The sequence below is a fragment of the Gymnogyps californianus genome, chromosome 25 (assembly GCF_018139145.2).
Source record: "Gymnogyps californianus isolate 813 chromosome 25, ASM1813914v2, whole genome shotgun sequence".
In the NCBI taxonomy this organism is placed as follows: Eukaryota; Metazoa; Chordata; class Aves; order Accipitriformes; family Cathartidae; genus Gymnogyps; species Gymnogyps californianus.
This window is the reverse complement of record NC_059495.1, coordinates 6,402,908-6,428,895: the sequence shown is the minus strand read 5'-3', so window position 1 is coordinate 6,428,895 and position 25,988 is coordinate 6,402,908. Positions and strand designations below refer to the sequence as shown.

Below are 25,988 nucleotides of genomic sequence, written 5' to 3'. Positions count from 1 at the left end.
TTTTGCCATCTGGCAAACGCCTCCCTAGACGTCTTTGCAAGGGAACAGGGCGTTTGCAAGAATTAGGTCACGTTTCGAGCAGAGTTCAACGAGTCCCTCGCCATCTCCTTTGCTAATTCCCAGTTTGCGCCTCCCCGGGGCTCTTTTCACTCCCCGTCGCACCCTGCGTGGGGACTAAAGCTGCCCACGGTGAGGAGTAAATCGTGCTGATGGTAGTTTGGAGGCAGCTGCAGGTCTCTGCCCCTTCCCCTGTTGCAAGGTACTTCGGCATCACTGCAAATCTGGGTTGCACGCGATGGGTAAGTGCTCTGCTGAAAAACAGCGCCAAGATGGGAGGATGCTTTGAAGGGATCCTGCCCTGGGTACCAGGAAGGCTGATGGGACAGAGCTGCTTGCTGTTGCATCTGTAGGAGGTGGCTCATTTAAAAAATGAGAGGATGTAGGCATGCAACTATTTTCCTGCAGATATGTTGCCTGCGGTGGGTGCTACGTTGCACAGCACCCGCTCATTTAGGCAGGTTTCATATGCGCCCATGCATGGGTGCAGGAAAAGGGGGGAAAGGAAAACAAGGTGTGATTTTCTTGGTTGGAAAACACATCGATATCCCAGCGAGGGACCACATAAATATCTGTGTCTAGGCGAGCGTGCCAGGCAGCTCTCCAGCTTGCTTTCCAATTTTCCTGCATCTTAAAACTGCAGGCAACCTGTGCAGCTCATCTCTGCGGATGCATGTCCGCATGGCAGATGACTCTTTCACCATCCCCTCTGCCAGCACACGAAAACGAGGGAACTAATTTCCTGGCTCTGACACTCCATCATTTCCCCCGTTTCTCTGAGCAATTCATTCTGAGCTCTTCCCGAGCAAATTTATGCATCGCTCCCTCCTCTTCCTACTGCATGCTCCAGCCTGTATTTAACACTGCATCCTCGGAGACTGCAGGTACCAAAGAGCGTATTATCTTCCTAGAGGGCATCCTGAGATGTTTCCCAGAGCAGCAAACTCCTGTTTTCCTGGTCACTCCCTGCAGATTTGCCTGTCGGTGTGAAAAAGACTGGCAGGCTGCTGTTTGCTGTCAGAGGTCCTATGGATACGTTTAGGGGCTGCAATTCTGCGTGGGGTGGGCAGGGAGAAAATAGACATCAGGAGGTGGAAAATTAGAGACGGGCAGGACACGGAACAGCTTTTTGAGGCCTCAAAAATTCCCAGAACAGGAATTGTGAATTTTTTCCAGGACTGATTTCACGCAAAGGCAATAAGATTTAGAAAAGCCGCTCATCAGGACTTGAGCCCCGGCTTTTTGTTTTGGCTGGGTGCGCGGTGCAGCGTGGTGACCAGGACTCTCACCTCCAGTGGTAGCCCGGTGCCCGTGGCCTCCCCGGCCAAACTCTGGACACAGGCTAGATGAGTTATAGTCTTGACATGTGATTTCAAGGCTGTTTAAGGAAGGTTTTGAGGGGTGGCTGAGCTCTAGTGAAGATACAGCTATAAATTAGAGATGACTTTGTTTTTTGGTGTGTTTTATCGGGAAATGGTTGCTCCGGACCACGTGGAAGTGAGACATTTCGCTGAGGCTGGATTCTGTTTAACCCCCAGCTCAGGGATGGTCTTTACTACAATAAATACACATGGAGAGGTTATTTGTCGCTTTGTAGTAAGATCCACCCCCCCCCCCAGCCCCATGGTTTCGTTCTGCAAATATTTGACGGTGCAAATTTCCTGGTAGCCGAGAAACACCGACACGACACAGCAGAGCGTTCGGTAAGGGCAAATTTCCATTTCAGAGTCAGGTTTAGCTAAAGGTTTCGTTTTTAGCTAAACTCAGCCTTTCCAGATGAGAGGAGCTGTGGGATTTCTGTACCAGGTCCAGCGACTTCATCGCTAATGATGATTTTTGCATGGCATTTTTGGTGTCTCGGTTGCATTTTTGGACATCCCCTGGTTTTTTTTTCCATGAGCTTGCACAGAGAGGCAGCAACACCCCAGCTAAATAATTCTAAATAATGTTTCCAGGTCCTCCATCTCACCACTTGTTTTCCTCCCATTTATTTCTTAACCTCGGTTTCAAGTGTAGGGTTTTTTTTTGGGGGGGTAAAGCCACCCATGTGCCTGCAGCACCCCGATTTATTCTGATTTATTCCAGGGCTTGCGGGACACGCATTAAAATGGCAGCAGGCTCCTAGGACATTCATGAAACAATTTAATGGAGGAGCTGCCTAACTAGAGAAAAGAAATGCCTGCAGCTTGGCTTTTGCCACTGGAAAATTTGAATCGCCCCACCTGAAAAAACACGCACGGTTTGGGCATCCAACCCCACCGCCGATAAAATCAGCGGCGAGAGGATGCCTGCGGGATGCTTCCTCCCTCCCAGCAGCGCCCACCTCTCCGCGCGGTGAGAAAGGATGAATTAATGGATAATTATTTTTACAAGAAGTCACCTGTTCAAACAACATCGCGGGACAGGGTGAGGGAATAGATTTGATTTTAATAAATCAAATTAATAATAGAAAAAAAAGGCAGGGGATTGCCAGACAGCGCTCCTAACCATGAAGTCATTTATAAAACAGGGTGGATGTATTTAAAACATTAAAATTCGGCTTTCTTACTACACATTCCCTGCGGCAGGTGTATTTGCTCTCAGTGATGTAAGTACCTGCTCCGCTCCGTAAAAGTGAGTTAAACTCAGGGCTATTGCACAGAAGGCTCTGTCAGTGCTTCTCTAACAAATAGCGATAATAACGCTTACCTCTCTCCCAAGGGCGTCGTGGGGGTTAATTATTTAACATTTGTAAAGCACTTGCAGGGCTGGAGATGAAAGTGGAAAGTATTATTAAGAATAAACTACATTTTATAGGAGGCCTGGTCAGAAAATTGCATTCGGAGTTGAAATATGGGTTAGGAGCGGGGATCCCCGGAGGAGCGTCCATCACGACCTGGGAAGCACGGAAAATGAAGTGCTTCAAAGAAATTAATCTGTTCTGCAGTGTTTCGTGGCCGGGGCTGCACCAAGGGGTGCGGGGACCCGGGGCGGGGGGGTAATGCCCCCTGTCCCCGTACGAGGTGGGTGATGAGGGAGTCCAACAGAGAGAAATTTAATCATTGCAATGAAATGTGAGAAAATAAAGATTTGGGGGGGTAAAGCCTTGAGACAGCCAGTTTTTCAAGCCAGGAAGTCGCAGGTGAGTGTTGGGGGAGGAAACTGCAAATTCAAGCACCCGGTGTGCCCAGGGATGGGGGTTTTTTTTAACGTGTCCAGGGTCATCTTTCCCCTCCGGCCGGGGTTTGGGGGAGGCTGGGAGCACCCAGGGCTGGCAGGGAGGAGGCAGGTGCTGCAGGCAGGGGAGGAGCACGGCTCACCTGGGTGCAGGTGCGGCAGCGGGATCACCGGGGCAGGTAAGGCTCCGCCGACCGGAGCCGGCGTGCGGAGCAGAGGGGGGGGCTTTGTGTTGGGAAGGGGCTGGGGAGGAGGGTGGAAAGTCACCCCAAGCCATGGGGCTCCCCCCATAGCTGGGAGGGGAAGGGACCCTACCTGCCTGCCCTTTGGGTGGGTAAGGGTGGGGTAGGGGGGGGGACACGACACCCTTAAATTTGGCATCCGAACCAGCCCCATAGGGAGGGAGGAGAGGGGTCGGGGTGGGCGAGCCTGGATCCGCTCCCCTTGGGAAAGCAAATTGAGGGGGGACACGGGGGGGGGGGGGGGGGGGGGTTGTGGGCTCTGCCCTCCTCGACCCACCGGGGTGTCCCGCCGCCCTGGGGTCCCAGCGGGATGGGGCAGAGGAGGGTTTGCTGCTGTCCCTGCCAGGCTGGGCTGCGGCGGTGGGACGCGACGGGGCAGCCCGGGAAATGGGCAGCAATGTTTTCCAAGGAGGAAGTTGAAAAATAAACACGGTATGTGGGGCCCGAAAGCAGGCAGAGGAGAGAGCGGGGCAGCCTGGGGGCAAGCGGTGTCCCCCCCCCCCCAAACCCCCCGAGCTCCTTGCTGGGCTGCCTGCAAGAAGCCCTCACCGGCTCCCTGCTCCGCTCCCACCCAAATTAAATGCAAAAGCTCTGCCTAACAGCTAGACCTAAATCGCTGCTGTGTGCACTGAACCAGAGACTCTCTCCCCACCCTGCTCTCCCTGCAGAATTGCCCAGAAAAGTCTCTTTTAGTGCCCAAAAATGTGCAGATTAGGAGGAAAACCAGAGTCCGAGGGGACTGCCCTGCTCGAGGGACGGTGCCTCCCTTAGCAGGGCGCTGCAGGGGAAGGGTTTCTTCTTTCTTCCTACCAGCTTGTTGTTAAAAAACTAGTAACATCTCGCTTTTGCAGCGCAGGTGCATCGCCGCGCAGGGCGCTTGCAGAGGTTTATGTCGGGCATCCACAGCTATCTAATAAACCGAGGGGCGACGGCGGTACTCAACAGGCTTGGATTTATGTGTTTAAGGTGAATAACTGGATATATCTGGGATATATTGCAATGGAAACGGTTTCCTTAGTAGCTTGTCTTGGACAGTTTTCTTTCAGGGATGTCAAAGGCAGCTGGGAGGAGCGCTTAGCCTGTATCACATGGAGGGGCAATCGGGACAATTTTAGGATGAGCGATCATCTCGTCCTCGGAAAATACCGATTTTTGCGGGATTGCTGGTGGCGGTAATGCCGGTTTTGAGTCACTGCTTTGTGCTGGTAGGTGTGAGGTAATAGGGGTTGGTGGAGTCGGGGCTATTCCGTCATCGCACGTCGCGGAGCTGGGGAGGCAGTTCGGTGCACAGACCTTGGCTCGCCGAGTCCCATGGCAACCACCACCTTCAGAAAGCACTTTAATCTCTCAGGCGTCACGCAGAGGCGAAGAAAAATGGCTTTTAAGATGGTAATGCGCATTTCCCAAAACAGATCATTTTTAAAGTCAGACCTCGTTACCTTAAAACCACAAATAAACAAATGCAGGTCGTAAAGAGAAGCAAAAGGATGACGAAGCGCCTGCTCCGAGCCCCTGTAATTAAGATTGCTTTGGCTAATTTGTTTCATTTCTCAGCTTTCTCTGCTGGGCTGTAACTCGGAGCTGCTTCTTGCTGCTTCCCTGATGGCGGGGCTCAGTGCAGGGGTAGGGATGGAGAGTCCAAAGCAGGGACTTATAAAACAGAAGGCAAAAAGAGACAGCGTAAGGAAGAGCGGTAGCAGGCAGAGAGCAATATAACCTCTTTATCCCCAGCTTTTCGGTCTCTCTCTCCCCCAGTGTCTCTTTTCAGGTGGGTCCATTTTGTCTATTAAATAGACCTCTGGTCCAGCATCCTGAATCTGAAGCTTTCATCCCAGTTTGAACTTCCACGTTGAATTTGCCCTTTGCAGCGGGCCTTTATTTTCAGATTAGCTCTGTCTATCTTGCGTGTCTATCTGCAGCCGCCGTACGAGCTCCTGCAGCACCCGATGGTCCTTCAGATATTCCCCGGCAATTGAGCCTAATAGGTTCCAATGATGATGATAATTTTTAACCTAAGTCTAAACCCCTAAGGATCCTTTAAAGGCAGAAAAGTTGCTTTCCTGGTTTTGCAGATGCGGCTGGGCTCGCGAGTATTAGTAACCAGTAACATGATTGCTCGGTGTCACCGTTAACGCTCCCCGGTGCAGATGGAGGCAGAGATAGAAGAAAAACCGACGATAATGGGATGAAATGGTTCAGAGTGGGGTTTTAGTCTGACATTAATGCATTAGGGATCCAGCTCCTAGGGGAGCTAATGGAAGTGCTGCTATGATTAGAAGTGCCTCTGCAGACAAATAAGACAGTGCTGGTAATGGAGTGAGGCAGTGCAGGCAGGCAGCAGGCAACAGGAGAGCTTATATTTGTAGACGATGCCTCTCCTGACATCTCTTGGGTGTCTCCTCTGCCATCTTTCTGTCTGCACAGTTATCTCTCCTCCGTGTCTTCTTCTCCAGTCACCCCGTTGGTGGACCGCTGCCTTCCCTCCCAGCCTCCCAGGCAGAGAACACTCTGTGGGGAGAATACTCTCTGGGCTGTGGGGTTCTGTCGTATTCAGAGATGCACACAGAGAACGTGCAGGGTAGGAAATGGGCTGATGGAAGATGCTTTTTTGGCCAAAGCACCTCAGCTGCTGTCGGTCTGGCTTTGATGCTCTCCTGCAGTCTCAGATTCAGCACAAGGAGACCCAAACCGCCTCGAGAGGGTTGGAAATAGCTTCATTATTTCCAGATATACACCTCAGTGGCATTCCCCAGCTCAGCCTGAGCTCAGCCGTTTTGTTTTTTTTTTTTTTGCAAGCCAAGACATTTCTCTTCTTCACTGAGTCAGCCTTTCCCCGGGGACCGTCCCTGCCACCCGCAGACGCTCCGAGAGCCAGGCGGCAGGTCCCACGGCGAGCAAACCGGCTCTGATGTGTCTGAACTGCCTGATTTGCAGAGGTCGAAGGGCAAAATTAATTGCAGGGGTGATGGCTGCGAGCTGTTTCCAACGGCGAACTTTAGACTGCAATTTCCAAGCTGGGGAAAATGGAAGTGATGCCCTGACTGAGACATTATCGATGCGCTAATAAAACCTTTACAGAAAAAAACCTTGGTAAAGCAAACAAGACCTTTGGAAAACTCAGAAGGCCCAGGGTTTGACCGAAAAGAGATTATCTGTGGGCGAGAAGAAGAGGCGAAAGCCTAGTCAGGCTCCTCGCCATCCTCCCTGCGGCTCCGGATGCCTCCCTGGGTGGTTGGGTGCATTAGCTATAAACCAAGAAGAAACCAGCTCCTGAAGAGCAGATGAAACAGTAAATCATTAAGCCGGCGCAGCGCACGGCATTGTAATAAACAAGGGGCAAAGTGCACTAATTACAAGCCAGCAGGGACGCGGGCGCGTTATTGAACGCGCAGGTTAGACAACGAGGGAAGGGGGCAAAGCCACGCTTTGCAGGGATGCCCTGTAATGGTGGCTGTTGCTGCCAACCCCAACATCAGCTGGACCTTCAGCTTTTTCTTTTCCCCAGTGTGGCTGATTGCAGGCAAAGTCTCGCTGCATTTGGGGCTGTAGGGATAAACGAGAGCTGTTTGCTCCAGGGCACTCACAGTTGAAAACATAATGGCTTGGGTTTTTTTTTTTCCCGCCCCTGTGCTCACCTTTTGCATGTTTTCAGAGGAGGAAGAGAAGCAGGAGAAATAGTTTTGCTGGTCACGCGTCCCAGATAAGCCGCCCTGCTTCCTGCTAGTGAGCAATCGGGCGGGTACGGACGGCAGCAACCCCAAAACAGTCCCCATTGCCCTGCCGAGCTCACCCCATCTCACGTAAGCGCTGTAGGGTGGACGTGCTGCCCAGCCAGGTTGTGTGTACTCCTTTTAAGGGACCTTTAAGCTTCCCCGCTCTGATTGATCAGTGTCTCCTTCAGGTCATCCCGTTTTGGCTGCATCAGTCTCATGTGGGAAACCATCAGGTCCCATTAAATATCTGCCTTTAACGTGTAACTGCTGGAGCTAGGTCATGGAGTTATATATTTGACTATATATTGTTGTGGTGCTGTTATAATTATAGCAGTAATATGGCATGATATGGCTGCAGTACTTCTTGTCGTGGTATTCTGGGGTCGGTTTAGTTCTGCTTTCAGTCATTATCCTATATTATACCATTGCGTGTATGCGATGGGATTCTCTGCTCACCCAGAAAATACAGATTTTTCAGCCGTCTCCCTGGCTCAGGTACGCCGCTCCTTTACTCACAGGGATACAGGTGGATGCTCTGATTCCCCGGTTGTCTCTTTCAAAGGACTAAAGAGACTATTGTCTTAACCCACTGGACTGTGCTAGCATTGCTGGTAAGTGGCGTCTTGCTTTGATTTTGTGTTTAATTACCCAATGCACCCACTGTCAATAAACCTCTCCTTTTAAGTCATGAAATAAGGCAGTGCCTCACAGTGCTGCTAACAGCTGCCTGCAAAGCTGCTGGCCAATACGGTAGAAAATAATATTTCCATGCACAGCTTTTCCGCTCTTGGATTAAATCCCCTCCTAAATTTGTTTTGCATGAAACCCACCGTGATAGCTCATCGGTATTTGGCGAAGGCAGGACTGCGGGACCAGCCTGGTGTAAGCTGCAAGGACATCAGCCCTGTCTGCTGCTGCGTGTAGCTGCGTGCACCGGGGTGGTGTTTGCACGAGGAGGCAATGTTTGCTTACCTCGAGGTGTTGGATTAGCCGGTTTGGTTAAACCTGTTCAAATCGGGCAGGTCAGCTACAGGGCTTTAGCAGGTCTGGTCTAAACCGGTGGATTTTCCTGCCCGGGGACAGCCGCCTCTGTGAGATGGTATCTGCACACAGCCCAGCTCTGGGGGCATGGACTTCAAGGGGCAAAACAAGGTGTCCCTGGGACAAACCGACCCGAAATCAGATATTAATAAAGCCAAAGCAACCGCTCTCCCCTCTCAAAGGCTGGCAGCAGCAAACCATGCTCAACCTCACGCCCAAACTATCCTGTATGCGGAAGGCAGGCAACAGCAGAACGAGAGCGTGTTTTGATTTCTAATACCGGTGGGTGGGGACTGAAGGCCAAAATGCAGTCAGGGAAGGTGGTTTAAGGATAACTGGGTCGTGGGGGTCTGGGATGGGGAGGTCAGGTCCAGCACCAAACTACACGGCGCCGTGCTATGTGGATGGATGGCATCCACACCACGAGGGAGCTGGTTTCTGCCCGGCGTTAAGCGCAGCTCGGCGTGGAGAGGAGCATTACTAAACGGAGAAGGAAGTCCTGGGCGCTGGCAGCACAGCCTTTGCTATCAATTAAAAAAATCCTAATTGACCAGCCTGACACAACCGACCTGTGATCGCACCAAGGCAGGCCCCTGAACATATGCTCGAGTCCACATGAAAGAGCTAATCATTTCTCCACCTAATTAAGCAAACCAGCAAATGGCAAACAGGAGCCGGCTGGGTTTTAATCGCTGTAATTCTCCTAGGAAACGGGTCCCCCGGCTCTCCTACAAACCGTGCACGTGTGCGCTCCGGCACGAAGGGGCATGGAGGCTCGAGCAGCTCGGCTGGGATCCCCGGGCTCTGCGCGGTGCAAATCCCGGCTTAGTGATGCTCCAGAGAGAGAAGAAGGGGTGGGAGGAGGCGGTGATGCAGGGAGCGAGTTGGTTTCTTTGCCCAGAACCAAAATGTTTTGTTTCCAGCAGCTTTTGGGGTAGTTTCGAAGCTACACTGTTAACAAAATGCTTTGGCTTTGCGAAATAGATGCGGGGTGGGTTTTTCCCCCCCCTCCATGGGCTGAAATAATTCCAGGAATTTAAAATTATTTTGGACATAGCTCACCACTTCTGTGGCTGTTCAAGGAGCCAAAGAAACCCACTGATGTTTACCCCTAGGCCTTACTGTTTTCCCTGTGTATTATCATTCCTGCCTGGTCCCGAAAAGCCCACCCTGCCCTGGTCTGCAGCAGATGCTCTCGCTTATCCCTGCGGAAGGGTAGGAAAAGCAGGAGCTACTGCTGGGAGGGATCCCGGGGCATGCAAGGTTCAGGCGTCAGAGATTGCAGCAGATACGGGGCTTCTGCTAAACTAGTCTGGGCTCTGGCTTTTTTGGACCTTTCCTAATCTTGGGGTAAGGACCTCAGAGAGGTCCCAGATGTTCCCACCTCTCACCCTTCCCAGTGCTCCTTCCTATTCCCATGTGCCTGGTCAAGCCTTTTCCAGTCCTCCGTGAAAGGGAAATCCCATTTTTTCCAGCGTTACGTCAAATAACTGGTGTAAGTTGTATAACGACATTGTTTTTCTTTGCCTTGTAGTCAGAGGAGGTTGTCAGGATGGCGAACTTCAAGGGTCACGCGCTTCCAGGCAGTTTCTTCCTGCTCTTTGGGCTCTGGTGGTCTGTGAAATACCCGCTGCAATACCTCAGCCAGAAAGTAAATAGGAAATCCCACAGGATTTATTGTTTCCGGCGTGTGGATGCCATCGAAGGGGGAATCAAAATCATCTTTGCTCTAATAGGTAAGGGTTATATTTTACTAGCTATGCTGGTAACTTCCCAGCCTGTAGTGATGACGGTACTGGAGCCCTTACTCCAGAGGAAGCAGTCCAGACGTGGAAGGATGTGTCCTTGATGTTCATCTTGTCTTGATCTCTAATAGAGTTTGATGTCAAAAGACCAAGTCTCGTACCCCTTCCCAAAGCTGAGCTACCATTAATACAGGCAGCCCTGATTTTTGTATCCAGTCCTTTCTCCCTAGCGCAAACCCATCAGCTCTTGCTTCAGAACCCCCACCCCCCGCAGCAATGAGTAGCATCAACCATCGGTTGCAAATAAACCATCAGAAACGGCATGCTCTTGCGTGTCCGTGCAGGGATGCTGGCAGAGCAGTTCGTCCCGGATGGTCCACACTTGTACCTCTACAGCGGGGAGAAACGCGACTGGGTGAAGCTGATGAACTGGCAGCACACCACCATGTACCTCTTCTACGGCCTCTCCGGGGTGGTGGACGTCTTCACCTACATCTCCCAGGTGGTGCCGCCGGGTCTGGATCGCCTCATGCTGTCCGTGGCTGTGTTTGTTGAAGGTCGGTAGAAGGGTGGTGCTTAATTCGGGGAGGGACCAAAATTTGCCGGACTGAGATAGTGCTCTGAACGCCCCTGAAGATAGGACACACTGTAGGTGATATTGAAGGGCGGTCTGTAGCAAGATGGGAAATACAAGCATCGGTAGGTCCTGGCTTTGCCTGGTTTGGGATTTCTGGGGTGACAGCAATGCAGAGCAGCAGGCTGAGTTTCCTCATTATGATAACTGGCTGGTGGATGCTGCATTTACCTTACATCTACAGAGCTGTTCGCGTGCCCTGCGTTCCCCCAGAGAGCCATTAATTGCACTGCAGGCATCGTCATCCTTATCTGCTTGCGTTGCACGTGGCAAATTCAAGTGACTTATTCTGGCTTCAGCACATCACGAATATCATTTTGTCTTCAGGCTGTCTTGCAAGCCATGAGCCAGGATTTCAGACCCCTCTTGGATCACACAGGGAAAAAACACTAGGAAATGAAGTTCTTGCTTAGACAGAAAACCCGTTAATGAAGGCACATCTCCTGTTAGTTTCCCTTCCCCAATCCCAATGGTTTTTGAAGCAGCAGCAGGGGTAGTTCAACAGGTACAGTCTGGCATGTAAGAAATGAAAATATATAATTTCCAACCGCCAGGAAAATGGTGAGGTTTAGCAATGAAAAAGCAGGAACACAGCAGGAACGTGCCTTTGAGGGGAGGGCGATCTGAAGAGGTGACGGCACTGACATGGGAAGGAAGAAAACCACCCTTCTGTTGTCCTCTGCCTTTGGTCCCCATCTTGCTCAGAACCTCCTGCCCCAAGGTTGGGCATCTCATCCCTCCAGGATGGTGGGATGCCAGGAGACCTGGAGGGATGGTGTTATGTCGAGCCCCTTGTTTTCGTGGTGACCTGTCTCAATTCACCAACCGGGCAGGTGATTTACTCTACCAGGGCTCTGTGATCATGGCTGGTGTCGTTAATGCTACTCTAAGGGCGGTACGTATTTTGGCAGGTTGTCTCTTTTATTACCACGTCCTTCACCGTCCCATGCTGGATCAGCATATCCACTCCCTGCTCCTCATCGCCATCTTTTCAGGGGCCTGCAGCACCATGCTGGAGGTCTTCCTCCGCGACAACATTGTCCTGGAGATGTTCAGAGCCGGTGTCACCATCGTCCAGGGAACGTGGTTCTGGCAGGTCAGTTCTGCCTTCTCTTGCGGAGCAGAGCACCGAGGTAGGAGAGCAATGGGAAAAGAGGAGAAGAAGCCGTACGTCACGTATCAATCGCGTGTCTCCGAAGGATAATTTTGCCAGGCTCGCTTCATAAATAGATCATAACCCAGAATGAAAATTTACTTATCACAGGTCATCTCTGATGACTGCTCCTGCTGAAATAGCTGTTTGTCTTGGCTTATTGCTTCCCTGGGGGGAACAGAAAAGGCGAGCGCTCGCAGTAAGCGAGCAACATTTTACAGTAGCTAACAACCAAGTACTAATTGCTTAATGTGTCTAATGCACTCTGCAGCACTCCCTCTGGTTTAGTGGAAAGATGCAAACCCCACCAAGCAATAAAATGGCTGAGTAAAAATACGGCCAGCTGCTTGCTCTGGTAGTAGTTGGAGAAGCGAAGAAATCAGTTGAAGATAACCACTCCCAAAACTAAGGCTGCCGAAAAGAAATGTGAGTTCCCCTCCTCTTTCTCAGCCCCAGGGCTGCTGCGCTAACTCAAACGCAAATTCAGAGATTAAAAACTGTGCTGAGCTTGTAAAATACTAAATTTGGAGTTTTTAAAGGATGGCTAGGAGTCTGCAATGCAGAGGGACAAATGTGTCGGGATATTGTACAGAAAAAGGGAGACCGCAGGCGCAGACTTGCTTTGTGCGGCCTCTCATTTGCAAGGCTGGAGTTTAATGAGGCCAGCACTGCCTCAGCAAAAACCCACCATCCTGGTCAGGGCTCAAGTCCCTCGGTCACCATGTGGATCATGGTGATGACGGAGATGGTCAGAGGGGTGCTGGAGGGCTTCAGTACATTGATTTTTTTTTTTCCCCCACAAGGTAATAAATTGCTTGTTCCACCCAGATCGGGGTCGTGCTGTTCCAGCCGTGGGGAGGTCCGATGTGGGATGAGAAGGACCACAGCAACATCATGTTCCTCACCATGTGCTTCTTCTGGCACTGGGCAGCCGCTGTGACCGTCCTGGTTATAAACTACACTCTCGCTTACTGGTACGGCCGGGGCATGAATTTGGGCAGGAGCGGGGTGGGCAGAGAGGGATGGGGATGGCTGGAGTGAGATGCAGATGTACTCCAGCCGATCCTGGAGTACAAAGTCACAGCTGAATAAGCAGCCCCTGACTACTGCAAGTTTTAGGGCACGGTGACAAGCGTGCGCGTTATTTGTCGAGTGCACAGAATGCAAAATAGTGTCAGCAAGAGGCACGGGCATTAAACGTGGAGAAGTCAAATAACCGAGCCCCTGAAGCTGCTCCTGGAAGTCACACCGCTTTTTTTTTTTTTTCTCTGCACCGAGCGCTGGAAGTCAAACTTTAATTCGATAGAGAAATCAAAGCATTACCAGGACCCCCTGACACTTCGTCCCCTCCCTTGCAAGGATTTCGAAGCGATTGACTGTCACTGAGTTTATTAGAGGTACATCAGCACTGTCTGATGGCTAAAACATCGCCAGCCCCTGGCACGGCTTTTCCAAGGGGATGGGAAGGGGACATTATCCCACTTTCAGGGGCGCTCCTATGGCCTACGAGCCTCCAAGGCATGCTGCTGAGACATGCTGCCCTAAGCCTCAGCATGGCTTGCTGAGACACGGGCTACGGAAGGGATAGTCCACTCTATGCAAGCAAATAGACTTTATACAGAATAAAAAAACTCCGGTCCCCCCCAAATGGCATTTTAGGATCTCTATAATAGTTTCTCCCCTGTTCTGTGTATTCATTAGAAGTGCACTTCGCTGAGCGTTCTAGTGAGTGGTACTAGTTTGGGGGTTTTGCTAACAGTGGTTTATTGCCCGTGTGTTACAGCTGCATCCAGAGGTGCAGGAGAGGCAGCGGAGAGCCCTACATCGGGCTCGGAGTCCGGCAGCAAAAGTGTGACACGAGCTCCCAAGCCGCCTTCTTAAATGGATCTGATGAAGAGTGAAGAGGGTGCGATCCCCTTCTCCAAATACGTGAAGAATCTGTTTTTTAGAAGAGGGGGGCGGGAAATCTAATGAAATATTAACGTTTTGGAAGAGCGAAGAGAGGTGCCACTGTTCTGCTGCTGGGAAGCACGTTGGGCGCACAGGGGGGTACCTGCCCTCCATCCGTACCCGAATATCGCCGTCTCTGAAACGAGCGCTGTTTGCGGTGATTTTTAGCAAGAAAACTAAGCGCAGAAATTCAACGTGATGAGGTCACTTCGTCCTGTGGGTTCCCATGTGTGTTTCCATAGTGATGGACAGCATCCTTTGGCCAGCTGACTTTTCCAAGAGCCTGGAGGCTGGACCTGCCACGACTGAAGTCAGGGAAACCTCCAGGCTGAGGTCATGTACCTCCAGACCAAGGCATCATCCCAAGGAGGAAGCCTAAAAGAGTGTTGAATGTGAGATCATGTCAAATTTGCAACACCACGGCTTGATTGTACACAATACAAATTTTACTACCGAAGCTTTGAACTAAAGAGGGGTTTTGTTAATAGTTTTCATGTTCACTTAAAGGCTGAAAGAGTGAATAAATGTGAAATAAAAATCCTCACTGAACTGATATCCTTAAATTTAAGACTGATAAATTATAGAGTGTGTAATAATAGCTTAGACAAATCCATCCCTCAGACCTGTAAAGCCTGAAGGGCTGTAAGATACATGGCTAAACAGCAGGGATTCATAAAACGTCCCAGTTTTCCATTGACAATAAACCCCTCAGCTGGGAAAATGAGATGAAACAGGCACGTGTTTTGTTTTTAGCCTGCCTTTGCCAGTTAATTTCTTGCAAAAAGTGACTGGAAATGTCACCTCCTAGATAGGAGGAAAATGTGCCAGTAGTGGGTATGGGGATTAAAAAAAAATAAAATATATATATATATATAAAAAAAAAATAAACACCAGCGTGAGCTGAATTGCAACTGTTCGTGTCTCAGACCCCGGGGCTGGAAGGATGCTCTGCACGGAAGCCTTCTCACTGCTGTGTAACGGGGCGGGGATGGATGGCAGCTGATTTTTGTGCTCTTGCCCATGACTGAACAGAAAAGCAGCTACTGGCAGGTCCAAGCGTTTGCGACTCTGTGCTCACACCCAGGAAAGGCAAAGCTCATCTTTTAACCCCCTTTCCCCTCATGCAAAGAGCCTGTTGCAGACTAAGGGGGCTACAGCCTGGATTTTATTGCTTATTAACAGTGCTATAAAGACTAACTGGCTTTCCTTGAATGCCAGCTTTCCTGTATTTCCACCACTGAGCCAGTTTATTTTGCAGGGCTGGGTATCGGGAGGTGCAAACAGGCTCGGTGTGAAGAGAATTAAGCAGCAGAGCAATACATCTCCATAAATCCATCTGATAAACGCCGTGCAATTAAGTCTCAGGAGCTGTAACGGCTGAACACGACGAGCATTTTGCAGATACTTTTTTTCTGCCGAGTGGAATAGTTCTTCTAAACTGCACGAATTCCTCCTGCTGCTACGGTGAGACACAACTCGGGGAAGAGCATTTTGCAGGCTGCTGCCTCCTAACACACAGAGAAAACCCTATTTGCGAGGTGACAAACTGAGCTACCTAGAGTGCTGCAGGAGAGAAACCGAGCTTAATTGAACAGCAAAAAGGCCTTGCCTGGTGCTCAGAATTATTTCTGGTCTGCTCTGAATTATTTTCTTTTAGAAAACAAACCAAACATCACTATTCCCATTAAATAGCCACATGAGGGCAGCACCAGGTGGCAAAGCTGGTGCTGGATGCGCAGGAACGTACTCCAGGCTGGCTGAGGTTGCAGTCACCTTGCAGCCACCCTCCTCCTTGCTACCCCCAAAAGTCAGAGGTTATTTCCATCCGAGGGCACGCAGATGAAAGCTGACCTTGGGTTTTTAAAAGCACTCCTTGCTTTTGAAGGTGGGAGAGGGTCGATTTAATTCTTCACGGCTCTCTTTGCTGCTCTTAATCGAGTTGCCATCTCCTTTCACGCCAAGGTTTTCTTTGTCCCTTGTCACTACGTGGCCACAAAACACTTTTCCCCTCTGTAGCACCCGGTGTCTGGAATAGTTTCTGTCTGCCTCATTAACTCCCAGCTCCTACAAACATCCCAGGACTGTCAGTATAGCGCTCGCTAATTTGTTTTCCAACTCTGGAGCACATTCTTTCCCAAGGTATGAAGGTCAGCGAAGGAGGACAGATACAGCCTGTGATTAAGTAAGAATATGCAGGCGGTGTTCGTTTCCAGATGAGAATTAACAATTTTTTTTTTAGCTAAAAAACCACATTTGTAAATAGCTTAGGTACCCAAACAAGGGCAGGAAGGTTGCTGGGTGCATGGTGAGTGGTCCAGAGATGACTTATTATATAGCGAGGTGCAATCCTAAGCCATCCTCACATTTATTTCTTATGTGATAGATATACCAGGACAGTCCTAAAGGAAATATTGCTTTTAACACAACCTTAATATCAACCAGTTGTCCTGGATCATGTTTTTCACCATATAGATTATCAGCTAATGTCTCTGTACTGGACCCACTGGCTGTGCAGCAGGAGTGGACTGGGGATATATTGGTGGCCATGTCCACAGCCGGCTTTAAAAGGACTGTGATGCCCTGGGCGATGTCTCGGGGGTGTTTCTTGTCTTGTGTAACTGCAGCCTGACGTTGTTGGACAGTGTCGCTCAAGGGTGGGGGCTGGCGGTGTTCCCGAAATAAGTGACCGGCTCATCCGAGGCAGGAAGGAGCTGCTGATCCTCCCGATGGTAATATCTAACCTCCTCTTACGAAGGAACCCAGACAACATCCTCCCCCCCCCCATCACCAAAAGCAGCCAAATATCTTGGCAGCTGGCTCTTCCTCCAGCCAGAAAGACAAGCCCTTCCTCAAGAGCCCTAGCGCAGCCCATCCACGAGCCGCTCATTTCTCAGGCAAAGATAGGATCTGCCGCTGCCACCCTCCTTGGCCACGTTTATGTAAGGCTGAAGCGATGGTGTAGGCAGCAGAACAAGCCCTGCCTATGCTTATACCACCTGCTTCACCTCCTCTGTTGCCTGTTTATGAAAGCCAGTGTTAGCATTCGTCATAATAATAGTAATAATACTTTGCACTTCCCGAACAACCATCCATCTGCAGCGCCCGAGCTGCTGGCAAACCTTTAATTAGATTGTGCCTCCCACCACCCCCAGGAAGTAGGCAAACATTATCACATTTTTTCATTAGCACCGAGGCTGATGATGAACCTTCAGGGAGAGGATGTTGCAGTTACAGCTGAGAAAAAAAGAAAAAGAAGAAAGAAAAACCCCGATCACATTCAGTTCAGGTTTAGCTTGAGAACATTAGAGGGGCTGGAGCGGGTCGGACACAGATCTGCCTCCCCCGGTCTCTCCCTGGGAGGAAGAGGAGGGCAGGCGTGTGCTGGTACAATCCCATAATACTCCTCCATACCTCAGCAGTTTGCAGCTAAGGAGCTGTAATGGAGTTGCATCCATTCGTGCCTGCAGTGATTTTAGCACGCACGCTGTGTGAGTGACCGGCTCTGTGACCTGGGGGGGGGGGAGAGAGGTTTGCCATCCTTTCTCCGGGCGTCCCCTCATCGGGCTGTTGTTCCCAACCGCTTGTCACAGTTTCATTCTCGTCTTTATCATGGGGATGGCTTAAAAGGCTAGAAACCCCCTTTCCTCAACCGTTTCATGCACCTCTAACTTTTTTCACTGTGTGACCGGCAGGTACTTTAATACGAGTTGCCCTTTTCACAGAAACCTTTCTCTATGGGCTTTACTCTTTGCTGGCCCTTTAAACTCCATGGAAAAAGGCACCTTCAGCCTCTCAGCAGATACTTTTCAGCTGGGCCTGGTTTCCTCCCCTCTCCCTCCAGCTGCTGCCCTCCCAGCTTGCCTTTTCCCACTTTCTCCAAGGACTTGACTTGTCCTGCCTGGGAAGCAGCTTCGTGCTAAGCTGCCTTTTTGGGATAATGCTTTGTCGAGCTGGCTGGTTGCGGAAAGGAAAACTGAGCTGCAGAGAGGTCCCTGATGGTGCCGCTGCTCTTTTGCCAGCAAGAAAGGTATGCTTTTCTTGCTGTATTATTTTTAGGGGTAGGTCTGTAAGGAAGAGCTCCTGCGGGGGGGGGTTGCATTTCTCTCTGTGCTTGGGCTTAATGTGGTAGCAAGCTCCCGAAGCTTAAGCTTGGGTGAAGCTGCGTGTGTTTGTGGAAGCCCCTTTGTTGCTGCAGGCTTCCGTGATGTTACAGGACCCTTTTGTGCGTGTGCTCGGCCCTGTGCAACGCGATTTGCTCCCCGAGTGCCCTTGGAGGTGAGCAGCGATGGGTGTACGGCACGGCTGCGTGCCAGCACCACCGCCAGCTTCTTGTTTTCCTTCCTTCCTCCTACTTGTTACCGCTGATATGGAGATAAAAGGGTATAAAAGAGCTCCTGGCTACGGCTTGGTGGCTTTTATGGCTGTGCTGGAGAACAGCCCATCACCCTGGGGAAGGTTGTGCAGGCTGGTTTGCTTCCCTGCTATTCCAGCCTTGGGGCTTCCCTGGGGCGCTGGCTCACGTGTGTGGCTCTTGGCAGGGCTGGGCACGCTTATCCGGCGGCCTCGCTTGAGGTTTTCTTGGTTGCACGAGGAATTATACGCATGTGGTTGCAACCTGGAGAAATACTGGGTTGGGAATGCACTGAGTGGTTTTTAGTGCCCACAGCCGCTCCTCGGGCGATCGGAGGCTCGGGCAGTGCTCCCGAGCGGCGCTGAGTGTTTCTGCGCCGTCAGCTCGGTGCTTCGGAGGGAGATGGGGATGCTAGGGTGGCCCGTGGTATTTATTTGCCTTGAGGCACTTGCATTGCTCATCCATGCAGCCGGCGAGGTGCTAAGGCTGGGCGTGCAGCCATCGGCGATGTGACGTGCAGCAGATGGGTAGTGGCTTTTGTGTCTGTGGGTGCTTGGTGTTGGGCAGTGTTGAGTATCGGATAGGTTAAAAGGAGTGGAAACAGGCTGCTGTGTCCTGCCAACTCATCTTTTAGGGGGAGAGAGGGCCATCGTCCTCCTCCTCTTGGCTGCTGTGGGCTGGGAGATGGATCTCGTAAGGGCTCTGCTCTGGTTTGGGAGCTCCTGGCCCAAAATCTCCTGCCTACGGGCACTTTTTATAAGGCCAGACCCCCCCTAAAAAGGTTATCGTGTACCTGGCAGCCCAGTTCAGAGACTTGAGAGCCTGACTACGCCGGGCAATGCTGTAGCCTTGTCTTTTCTTGGCTCCTTCCCCAGTCATCCAAAAACCCAACATAATAACTGAATATGTGTGGTTGCCATGGGAACGGGAATGGGCTGCTTATCCTGATTTTTGTGGCAAACTCTAGGAGACTTTTTTTTTTTTTTTTTTTTTTTTTTTTTTTAATAGCAGACACGAGGTGTCCCAGGTTGTGAAAGCCGGTTGACTCAGCGCGCTTTGAACTGGCCCGCAGGATGTTCGGCTCTAAACATCCTGTCTGAGGGCCACCTCCCCGTGGTGGCTTCTCCCTTTATCTGCCTCTTCTGAGTAATAACCGCTCCTCACTGCTGCATCTGGAGTGGGAGAAGGACAGGCGGGAGTCGCAGGTAAACTCTTCTACCCGTAGAGAGAAGTACGTTGGCGAGCAGCTGTGCCATGGGGTGGACATGGCTGCTTCAGCTTGGGAAGAAGGGACGTGGGGAGAAGTCCATCTCCTCAAGGCAAAGGTTTAATGTGATGACAGCCACTGATGAGGCTGGTGGAAGTGGTCCTGATGGAGACAGACTCCTAGTAATCATGGGCAGTGGCCGGGTTTCTGTGTCTTTAGCTCTTTTCTTGGGGGTTATCAGGTTTTGGAGGTGTGTCCTAGCAGAGGATTTGCAGGAGGAGAGGGGGCTTGCGCCTCTTCTGTTGGGTGAGGGCTGTTGTACAAGAGAGATGTGCCTGGGTAGCAAGGATGGAGGAGGATCCACAAAGAGAAGACCCTCCAAACGTCCATGGCCAGGCGCTGAGCTTGCCCTCTGCATACAGGCAGGCTGTCCTAGGATGCTGCCTGCCAGGCTGATGGTTGCACCTATGGGTGCTTGTAGGGGATACTCGTGCATCCACGTGGACAGCATCCTCCCAGCAGCATCGATCCCCCTGCATCAGCTGGAGCAAGTCCCCACACGGGGCCGAAATCATTGATGGCGATGGACCTAGAGCTGCAACGGCTCCTGGAGGAGAGCCTGGAAATTGGGCAGAAATGCCGTCCTTCCCGAGCCGAGCCCGGGGAGGCTGCGAGCAGTCAGTGCGAGGCACTGTAAGGAGAGCAGGCAGCTCCCGTATGGCTATTAAGCAAAAGCATTGCAGCCTGGAAGCTGCGGAGAGAGAAGGGCAGGTCAGGTAATAACTTCTGACTGCAGCCGTATTTCAAGTCCTCTGACAGACAAACTAGCTCGCAGGAAAAATAAATAACCCGGGTGCCTCTCCTCAACCGGTGCTCTCTTCCCTGGCTTGCGGCTCACTTGGAGCTTAATCAGCTTTTATGTGAGCGTGGACTCAAATGCCGGGGCTGGGGGAAGCTGGCACATGAGAGGTATCGGGTTTGGGCTCGGTGGGCTGGTTGAGGGGCTGTGTGGATGTGGGGGGAGTTGTTTTTCTGCGCCTCAAATACGTGAGCCGTGCAAGTGGACTGTTGCTTGGAAACGTGGCTGGCTTCTCTGCAAAATAGTGGCTGTATTATAAAAAAAGGTGGGTTTTTTTGAGTGGGCTACGTGCAAGCTTCTGCTTGACCGAGGGTGGGTTAGGGACATCTCTCAGGTGGTGGGAAGGAAAAGGGGACTCGTGACGACTACCAAAAGCCTTGCTGAATTGGGCTGCTGAGAGCTTACAAGGCAAAAGGGTCCCCAGCACCAAACAGAAGAAGAGTGAGGCTACTCCACTGGGGAGAGGGATGGTCGGGGTAGGAGATCCCAGGGGCAGCTCCGAAACGGAGTGGTTTGGGTCTGCTGGTAGCTAAGGTGAAAGGCAGTGGTGCCCGGTGGATGTGGGGTGATAAATCCCTGGGTTAAAGCTGGGTGCTGGTGTGGCTTAGAGCAGCCTCTGGAGCTGCAGGTGGGATGTGTTGGTTGTCATTTCTGATGTCTGGGCACTGGGATGTCTCTGCTCTCCTCCAATTGAGCACGTCAAACTAACGTTCCTGCTACGTATCTTGATCAGAGTACGCTCCTGACTCCAGCTTCAGGCTGTTGCCCTTGTAGTCACAGTCCTTGTAGGACAACGGTAAAATTGGGTTGTATATCGTGCAATTGTGCGCTGCTCAAATGTGCTTCAATAGCGTTCGTTCTTAGTCACTTCAGCATGTAGAAGTCTGTGCAGGGAAGACGTGTGCCCTGGACTGGGTGTCCAGGCTATAATCAGGAAAGACGTGGGGCGTGAGCCATCTCGCCCTAATGCAGGCATCCCAAATAGAGCAGAAAGCCATCGCTGATCCCCGAACCAGCTCCTGGGATGGGGTGTTTCTCATCTGCCTGAAAGGCTGTTTAGTAACTTCCCTCCTGAAGAGGAAACCTTGACGCGGTGTAAACAGCTTTGAGCCTTCCCCGGATTACCTGTGTCCCGGAGATGCGATGGATGACAATAGCCTCTACATCCGAACGCTGTGCTTGCCCACGCAGGGCTGAGCCGGTTCGACCGACTCCAGCTCTGCAGCCAAAACCCGACTGGGGACGTCTTGCAGAGCTCTCCCTCACCTAAGGCACTTGCCACGCCACATCCTACCCTTATTTTGCAGTGCCTAATTACTTTCTAGCGTGGGAGGACTCGGAGAACGTGCTGGAGTTGTTCATCCAGCCTCTGCAATTCGCTTTGGTATTTATAAACACAGCGAGGATGTGATTTGTGATGCAAGGGCAAGTCGGTGTGGTAGCTTCAGGATGAGTAATGCCTTCTTCCGTGCACATCAGAGCTGTAGAAAAGGACCAGAAAGCCCGTGAGGAGGGAAAGAGCGAGACCTCTCAGGTGGTAGATGCATACAGAGAGCAAGGAGAGAGGTCTTGCTGGAGGAAACAAGACCATCCCAAGGTAACGTCAAAAGCTCACTGCTATAAGCATTTAGATCTTTACTTATTCCCTTCTGTGCTTGCTGCTCTGGGATTTTTTTCCAACAGTTTGAGTATGGGCTTAAATACTTCGCAGGATATAACTTTGCAGCCGGTCGCGCTGCCGTGCCTCTGCTCTTCTCCATCCTTGCTGGTACTTGGCACGTTGGTCCAGCTTAGCACGAAGGCAACTTTCATGCCTTTAGTCTTCGAGTTCTTCCTACCGGAGATGAAATCTCTTTCCCTTGTGTGAAATCACCGCGCGTGTGCGACACGAAGGTTGTGTGGAATATGCATGAGAGTCCTTTCGGAAACGTTAGTGGTTCCTGGGTTGCCGCCTCCTCCTGTTGCACAGCCGGTAGGGCCCAGCGAAGCCTTGGCTGGCTGGAGCTGCTGAACACGCTGACTGGATTCACGCCCTGGTAATTATCTAGTTTGGAGGGAGTTTATGTTCCGAGGAAATAATTGTCGTGTTGCTTTTTATTAGCGAAAACTTTGTTATGGTTCCTCTTCTAATAGCATGTAGCTGTTACACGTTCTTGGGCGCTAATGTGTTTTTCTCTGGCACGATGAAGTCCTGATGATTGTATGCACGCAACCACATACGGACATTGGTATACGCATATATACAGTGGTGCCCGGTGGCAGCTTCTCCGTGGTGATGTCACATCTCTGGTATTCCCTGTTTGCAGCTGATGGCGGAGCCGTGCACACCCGCTCTGTTGGGATGCAGCTTCCCGGGGATGCTGAGCAAGTGAGCAGCCCGACATCTCCCTTGGGGATACTTTGAGTCGGTCCCCAGACGCTGTTTGTCCTTGCAGGTCCAGCAAGCGAGCCCGATGCCAACGAGTTTCCTCGGCAGTGCCCTCCGGGGCACCTTCTTCTTCATTTTTGGTCTCTGGTGGTCTGTGCGATACCCCTTGAAGTACCTCAGGCGGAAAGCCAATGCCGAGAGCCAGCCAAGCTATGGGGTCCAGCGCATGGAAGTCTTCGAAGGGGCCATCAAAGCTTTCTTTGCTCTAGCAGGTAAGAGCAAAGATGATGAGTCTCTGCCTCAATATCTACTGGAACTGCAGCCGCTCTCTCCCACGAGACTGGGGCCGTTTGTAGTGGGAAACGGCTGCGGCTGGTGCGGGAGGGCTTGGGGACGTGCTTGAAGCACGCTCTGTGATGGGACCTTGCTACCGTTCCTCTGGCCAAGTACCACTACAACTTCACCATTGCAAAGAAAGGTTTCCTGCAAGCTTGTCCTTTCCCCCATGCAAAAGGAAAAGCGCGACCTTTCCGCTCTCTGCCCAGGGATATTGGCCGAGCAGTTTGTTCCCGCTGGTCCCCACCTGCAGCTGTACAGCCCCAAGATGCACACCTGGACGGACCTCACCCACTGGCACTACACCACCATGTACCTCTTCTTCCTCCTCTCTGGCATCGTGGACGTCGTCTCGCACTCCCCGCTCAAGCTGCCGCTTGGCTTGGATCGGCTCTCGCTGTCCGTGGCTCTGTTCATCGAAGGTGAATCACACGCGGTGCCTGGGAGAGCATGGAGTATGGGTTAGGGGAAGTGTTGGGAGGGTCACCGACGTGCAGCAGCCCAAAATCCCTGGGCTGTTTTGAGGCTAGCAAGACTCTGTGCAGGTAGCCGGAGCCGGAGGGTGTGCAGATGCACGATGGCACTGGCTGCGTGCTGAAGTCACCCCCTCCCTCTTCCTCTCCAAGTACGAATCCAGCTATGGCTGGATGCCCCGGGTGCACAGGGGATGCACGAGGCCCTAGGGATGTGTGCTTCTCCTGGTGACAAGCAGTTGGCTTTCTCCAGAGTCGCAAAAAGCTGTCGTCCCCCCACCTTGGTTGCATGCACAGAAGGACAAACCCTGATACAAAGCTCCCCGCTACCTTCTGAGCCGAAGGTCCCCATCGCTGTGCTCCTCCTGACAGCCCTGGCTGGGGCACGGGGATCCCCGCAGCTACGGGGGCTAATCTGCGGGCAGAGCAGACCCCAGCGCTGGGGGCTGCACGGTCCTTGCAGAGTGAAGGGGACGACAGCAGGCTGTTTGCCATCTGCCTCTTCCCATCAGGCAGATCTTGGCAAGACCTGGAGCATAGTCTCAGTTTTCAGATTTTTTTTTTTAAAAAAAAAAACAAATCCCAGAGCATCCTTTTCTAATGCAGTGTGAATCTTGGCAGGTTTGCTCTTCTGTTTCCGTGACTACAGCGATGCTGCGCTGGACCAGCACCTCCATTCCCTGCTGGCCATGGCTATCTTTGCTGGAGCCCTCTGTGCCCTCCTAGAGGTGTTCCTCCGAGACCACATCATCCTGGAGGCCTTCAGGACCAGCTCCTTCCTTCTCCAGGGCTCTTGGCTCTGGCAGGTCAGTGCGTATCCAGCGCTTTCCTCTGAGCAGTGGGCTTCGCACCCAGGAAGCCCTTTACTCTGCCCTTTACGGCACATCTGTTGGGGTTAAAGTTGTAGGCTGTTTGGAGTATCTTAGTAAGTAAGAGGAGGAAACGAGGCTTAGTGCCAGAGCTGTCATCGTGGAGATATGCACGGGTAACGTATGCAGCATGGACAAACCTGCATGCTAAACGGAAATTAGACCCCACAAGGGTGGGAAACCACAATCATGAGTTTTTGTTCTTCTTATTAGGTCCAATTTCCTCCTCTATTTGTTCCAAGTAACTGGAAATATCTGGAAACCTCTCACGTAACGGCCCAGCTTTTGGTCTAGGGAGAAATGCACAGCCTGGCAACATAGCCTTTGAGTTCTCCTCTTTCTCTGGTTTGCCTGCAGAGCAAATCCCTCTCCTCCTGAAACGCACCCCTGTGTCAGTCTGGGGACACAAGCATGCTTAGGGGTGCTGAGGGCAGTGGTCCAGGTGTTACCTGGGATAACTGTGCCTCTAGTCCATAGCCAGCTGCAGCAGCTTGGCTACAAACAGGAGGAGAAGCCAGGAGGGATGTGCTAAAGCCTGACTTGTGCTGATGCCTAATCTCTCCTCCATCTGCGACCAGATTGGGTTTGTGCTGTCCCCTCCGTGGGGAGGACCGGGCTGGGATCAGACCGACCGCAGCAACTTCACGTTCCTCACCATGTGCTTCTGCTGGCATTACGCGGGCGCTCTCGCCGTCCTGGCAGCAAACTCCGCTGCGTCTCGTTGGTACGTGGGGGAGAGGGGTCCCGGGGGGGTGCCGGCACCGTGCACGAGTTGGGATGGCCAAGAGCAAGACCCAGACCCGATGCTACCCTGGGGAATCCAGCCGCCAGTGTATCATGGGATAAGAAAAGTGGCTGTCCATGCATGTCCAAGCATGGACTGGTCCATGGCTTGGCTGGAAAGGATGGGCTCGGTGCCACCGCAGGGCGGGCAATCCTTAGCAGGCTTCCCGAGCGGGCTGGGGCGAGCCGACGGCTCTTGCTCCCCGCAAATACCTGACCGGTGTCACTGTCTCCCCCGCAGCTGCAATGAGTCCTGCCAGCTGAAATTCGGGGACATCGACGTGGAGCTGGACTGCGGCATGTGCCTCCGCAAAGGCAACAAGAGCTCCAGCGGCGCCTTGCTGCCGGAGAGCGGCTCGGACGACAAATGAGGCCGTGGCGGGCACGGAAACTTCTTCCTCGTTGCGGCTTAGAGCTCTTGAGATGAGGTTTTTAGTTAGTCTTGATCAACTACACCGGCACTTGATGGCGGAGCATCAGAAGCGGGAGGCAGGACCCCGAAGGCAGAGCGCGGCAGGAGATGCAAAGCCTTTCCCGTGCATCCCTTTGACGGTAGCAAGAACAAACCAGGCTCGTCTGGGAGGGAGTTTTTTAATTTTTCATGCCGCAGCTCGGGCTGCGAACTGCAGGACTGGTTTGCGGGTGGAGTCCAACCAGTGTGGCCAATTTGGCTATATATTTTTTTTTAACATTATTTTTGCTTCTGCAGAAGGGAGCCAAACCAGCGTTCAAAGCTGCCGGTGGCTGCCGCTCGCTCTGGTGTTAACGGACGGGTTTTTTGTACAAAGTTCACAGGGTATATGTGATCACCAATAAAGTACTTTAACGAACCACCTCGATGGATCTCTTGAATACGATGCCTTGAGATTGAAGGCACAGTAAAGGCGATGCCTGGCTTCGAAACGGTTTTGGGGGTGGATGAAATAGCAGAGGGATGGGACTGCGTGTGACTTAACGTGGCCAAATCTGCCTGGGGAAAGGGGTGGGGGGAAAGGATGGAGGTTGCCCTGTTAGCACTGGCACGTAGCTGCTCTCCTGCTTGTTTGTAATC

General features: G+C 51.8%; 2 protein-coding genes across 2 annotated transcripts; both read left to right on the top strand.

Annotated features, from left to right (window-relative positions):
* Positions 1 to 3,103: 3,103 nt before the first annotated feature.
* Positions 3,104 to 13,642, top strand: LOC127025773 (transmembrane protein 45B-like). Its single transcript, XM_050910856.1, is given in 7 exon segments — positions 3,104 to 3,298; positions 3,300 to 3,392; positions 9,744 to 9,945; positions 10,299 to 10,511; positions 11,500 to 11,684; positions 12,570 to 12,715; positions 13,525 to 13,642. Coding segments are annotated over 7 exon segments (1,152 nt in total).
* Positions 13,643 to 17,603: 3,961 nt separating this feature from the next.
* Positions 17,604 to 25,770, top strand: LOC127025867 (transmembrane protein 45B-like). Its single transcript, XM_050911020.1, has 6 exons — positions 17,604 to 17,718; positions 22,544 to 22,748; positions 23,022 to 23,234; positions 23,907 to 24,091; positions 24,733 to 24,878; positions 25,179 to 25,770. Exons 1-6 carry the CDS (start codon positions 17,629 to 17,631, stop codon positions 25,306 to 25,308), a joined length of 969 nt encoding a protein of 322 aa, XP_050766977.1. The 5' UTR covers positions 17,604 to 17,628; the 3' UTR covers positions 25,309 to 25,770.
* Positions 25,771 to 25,988: the final 218 nt, after the last annotated feature.

Bases quoted from the DNA above. Each gene is read 5' to 3' on its own strand.
- LOC127025867 (XM_050911020.1), top strand. From the start codon at position 17,629: ATGCTTTGTCGAGCTGGCTGGTTGCGGAAAGGAAAACTGAGCTGCAGA. The intron at 23,235-23,906 runs GTGAATCACACG...GAATCTTGGCAG, and splicing joins CGTGGCTCTGTTCATCGAAG to GTTTGCTCTTCTGTTTCCGT. The intron at 24,092-24,732 runs GTCAGTGCGTAT...ATCTGCGACCAG, and splicing joins AGGGCTCTTGGCTCTGGCAG to ATTGGGTTTGTGCTGTCCCC.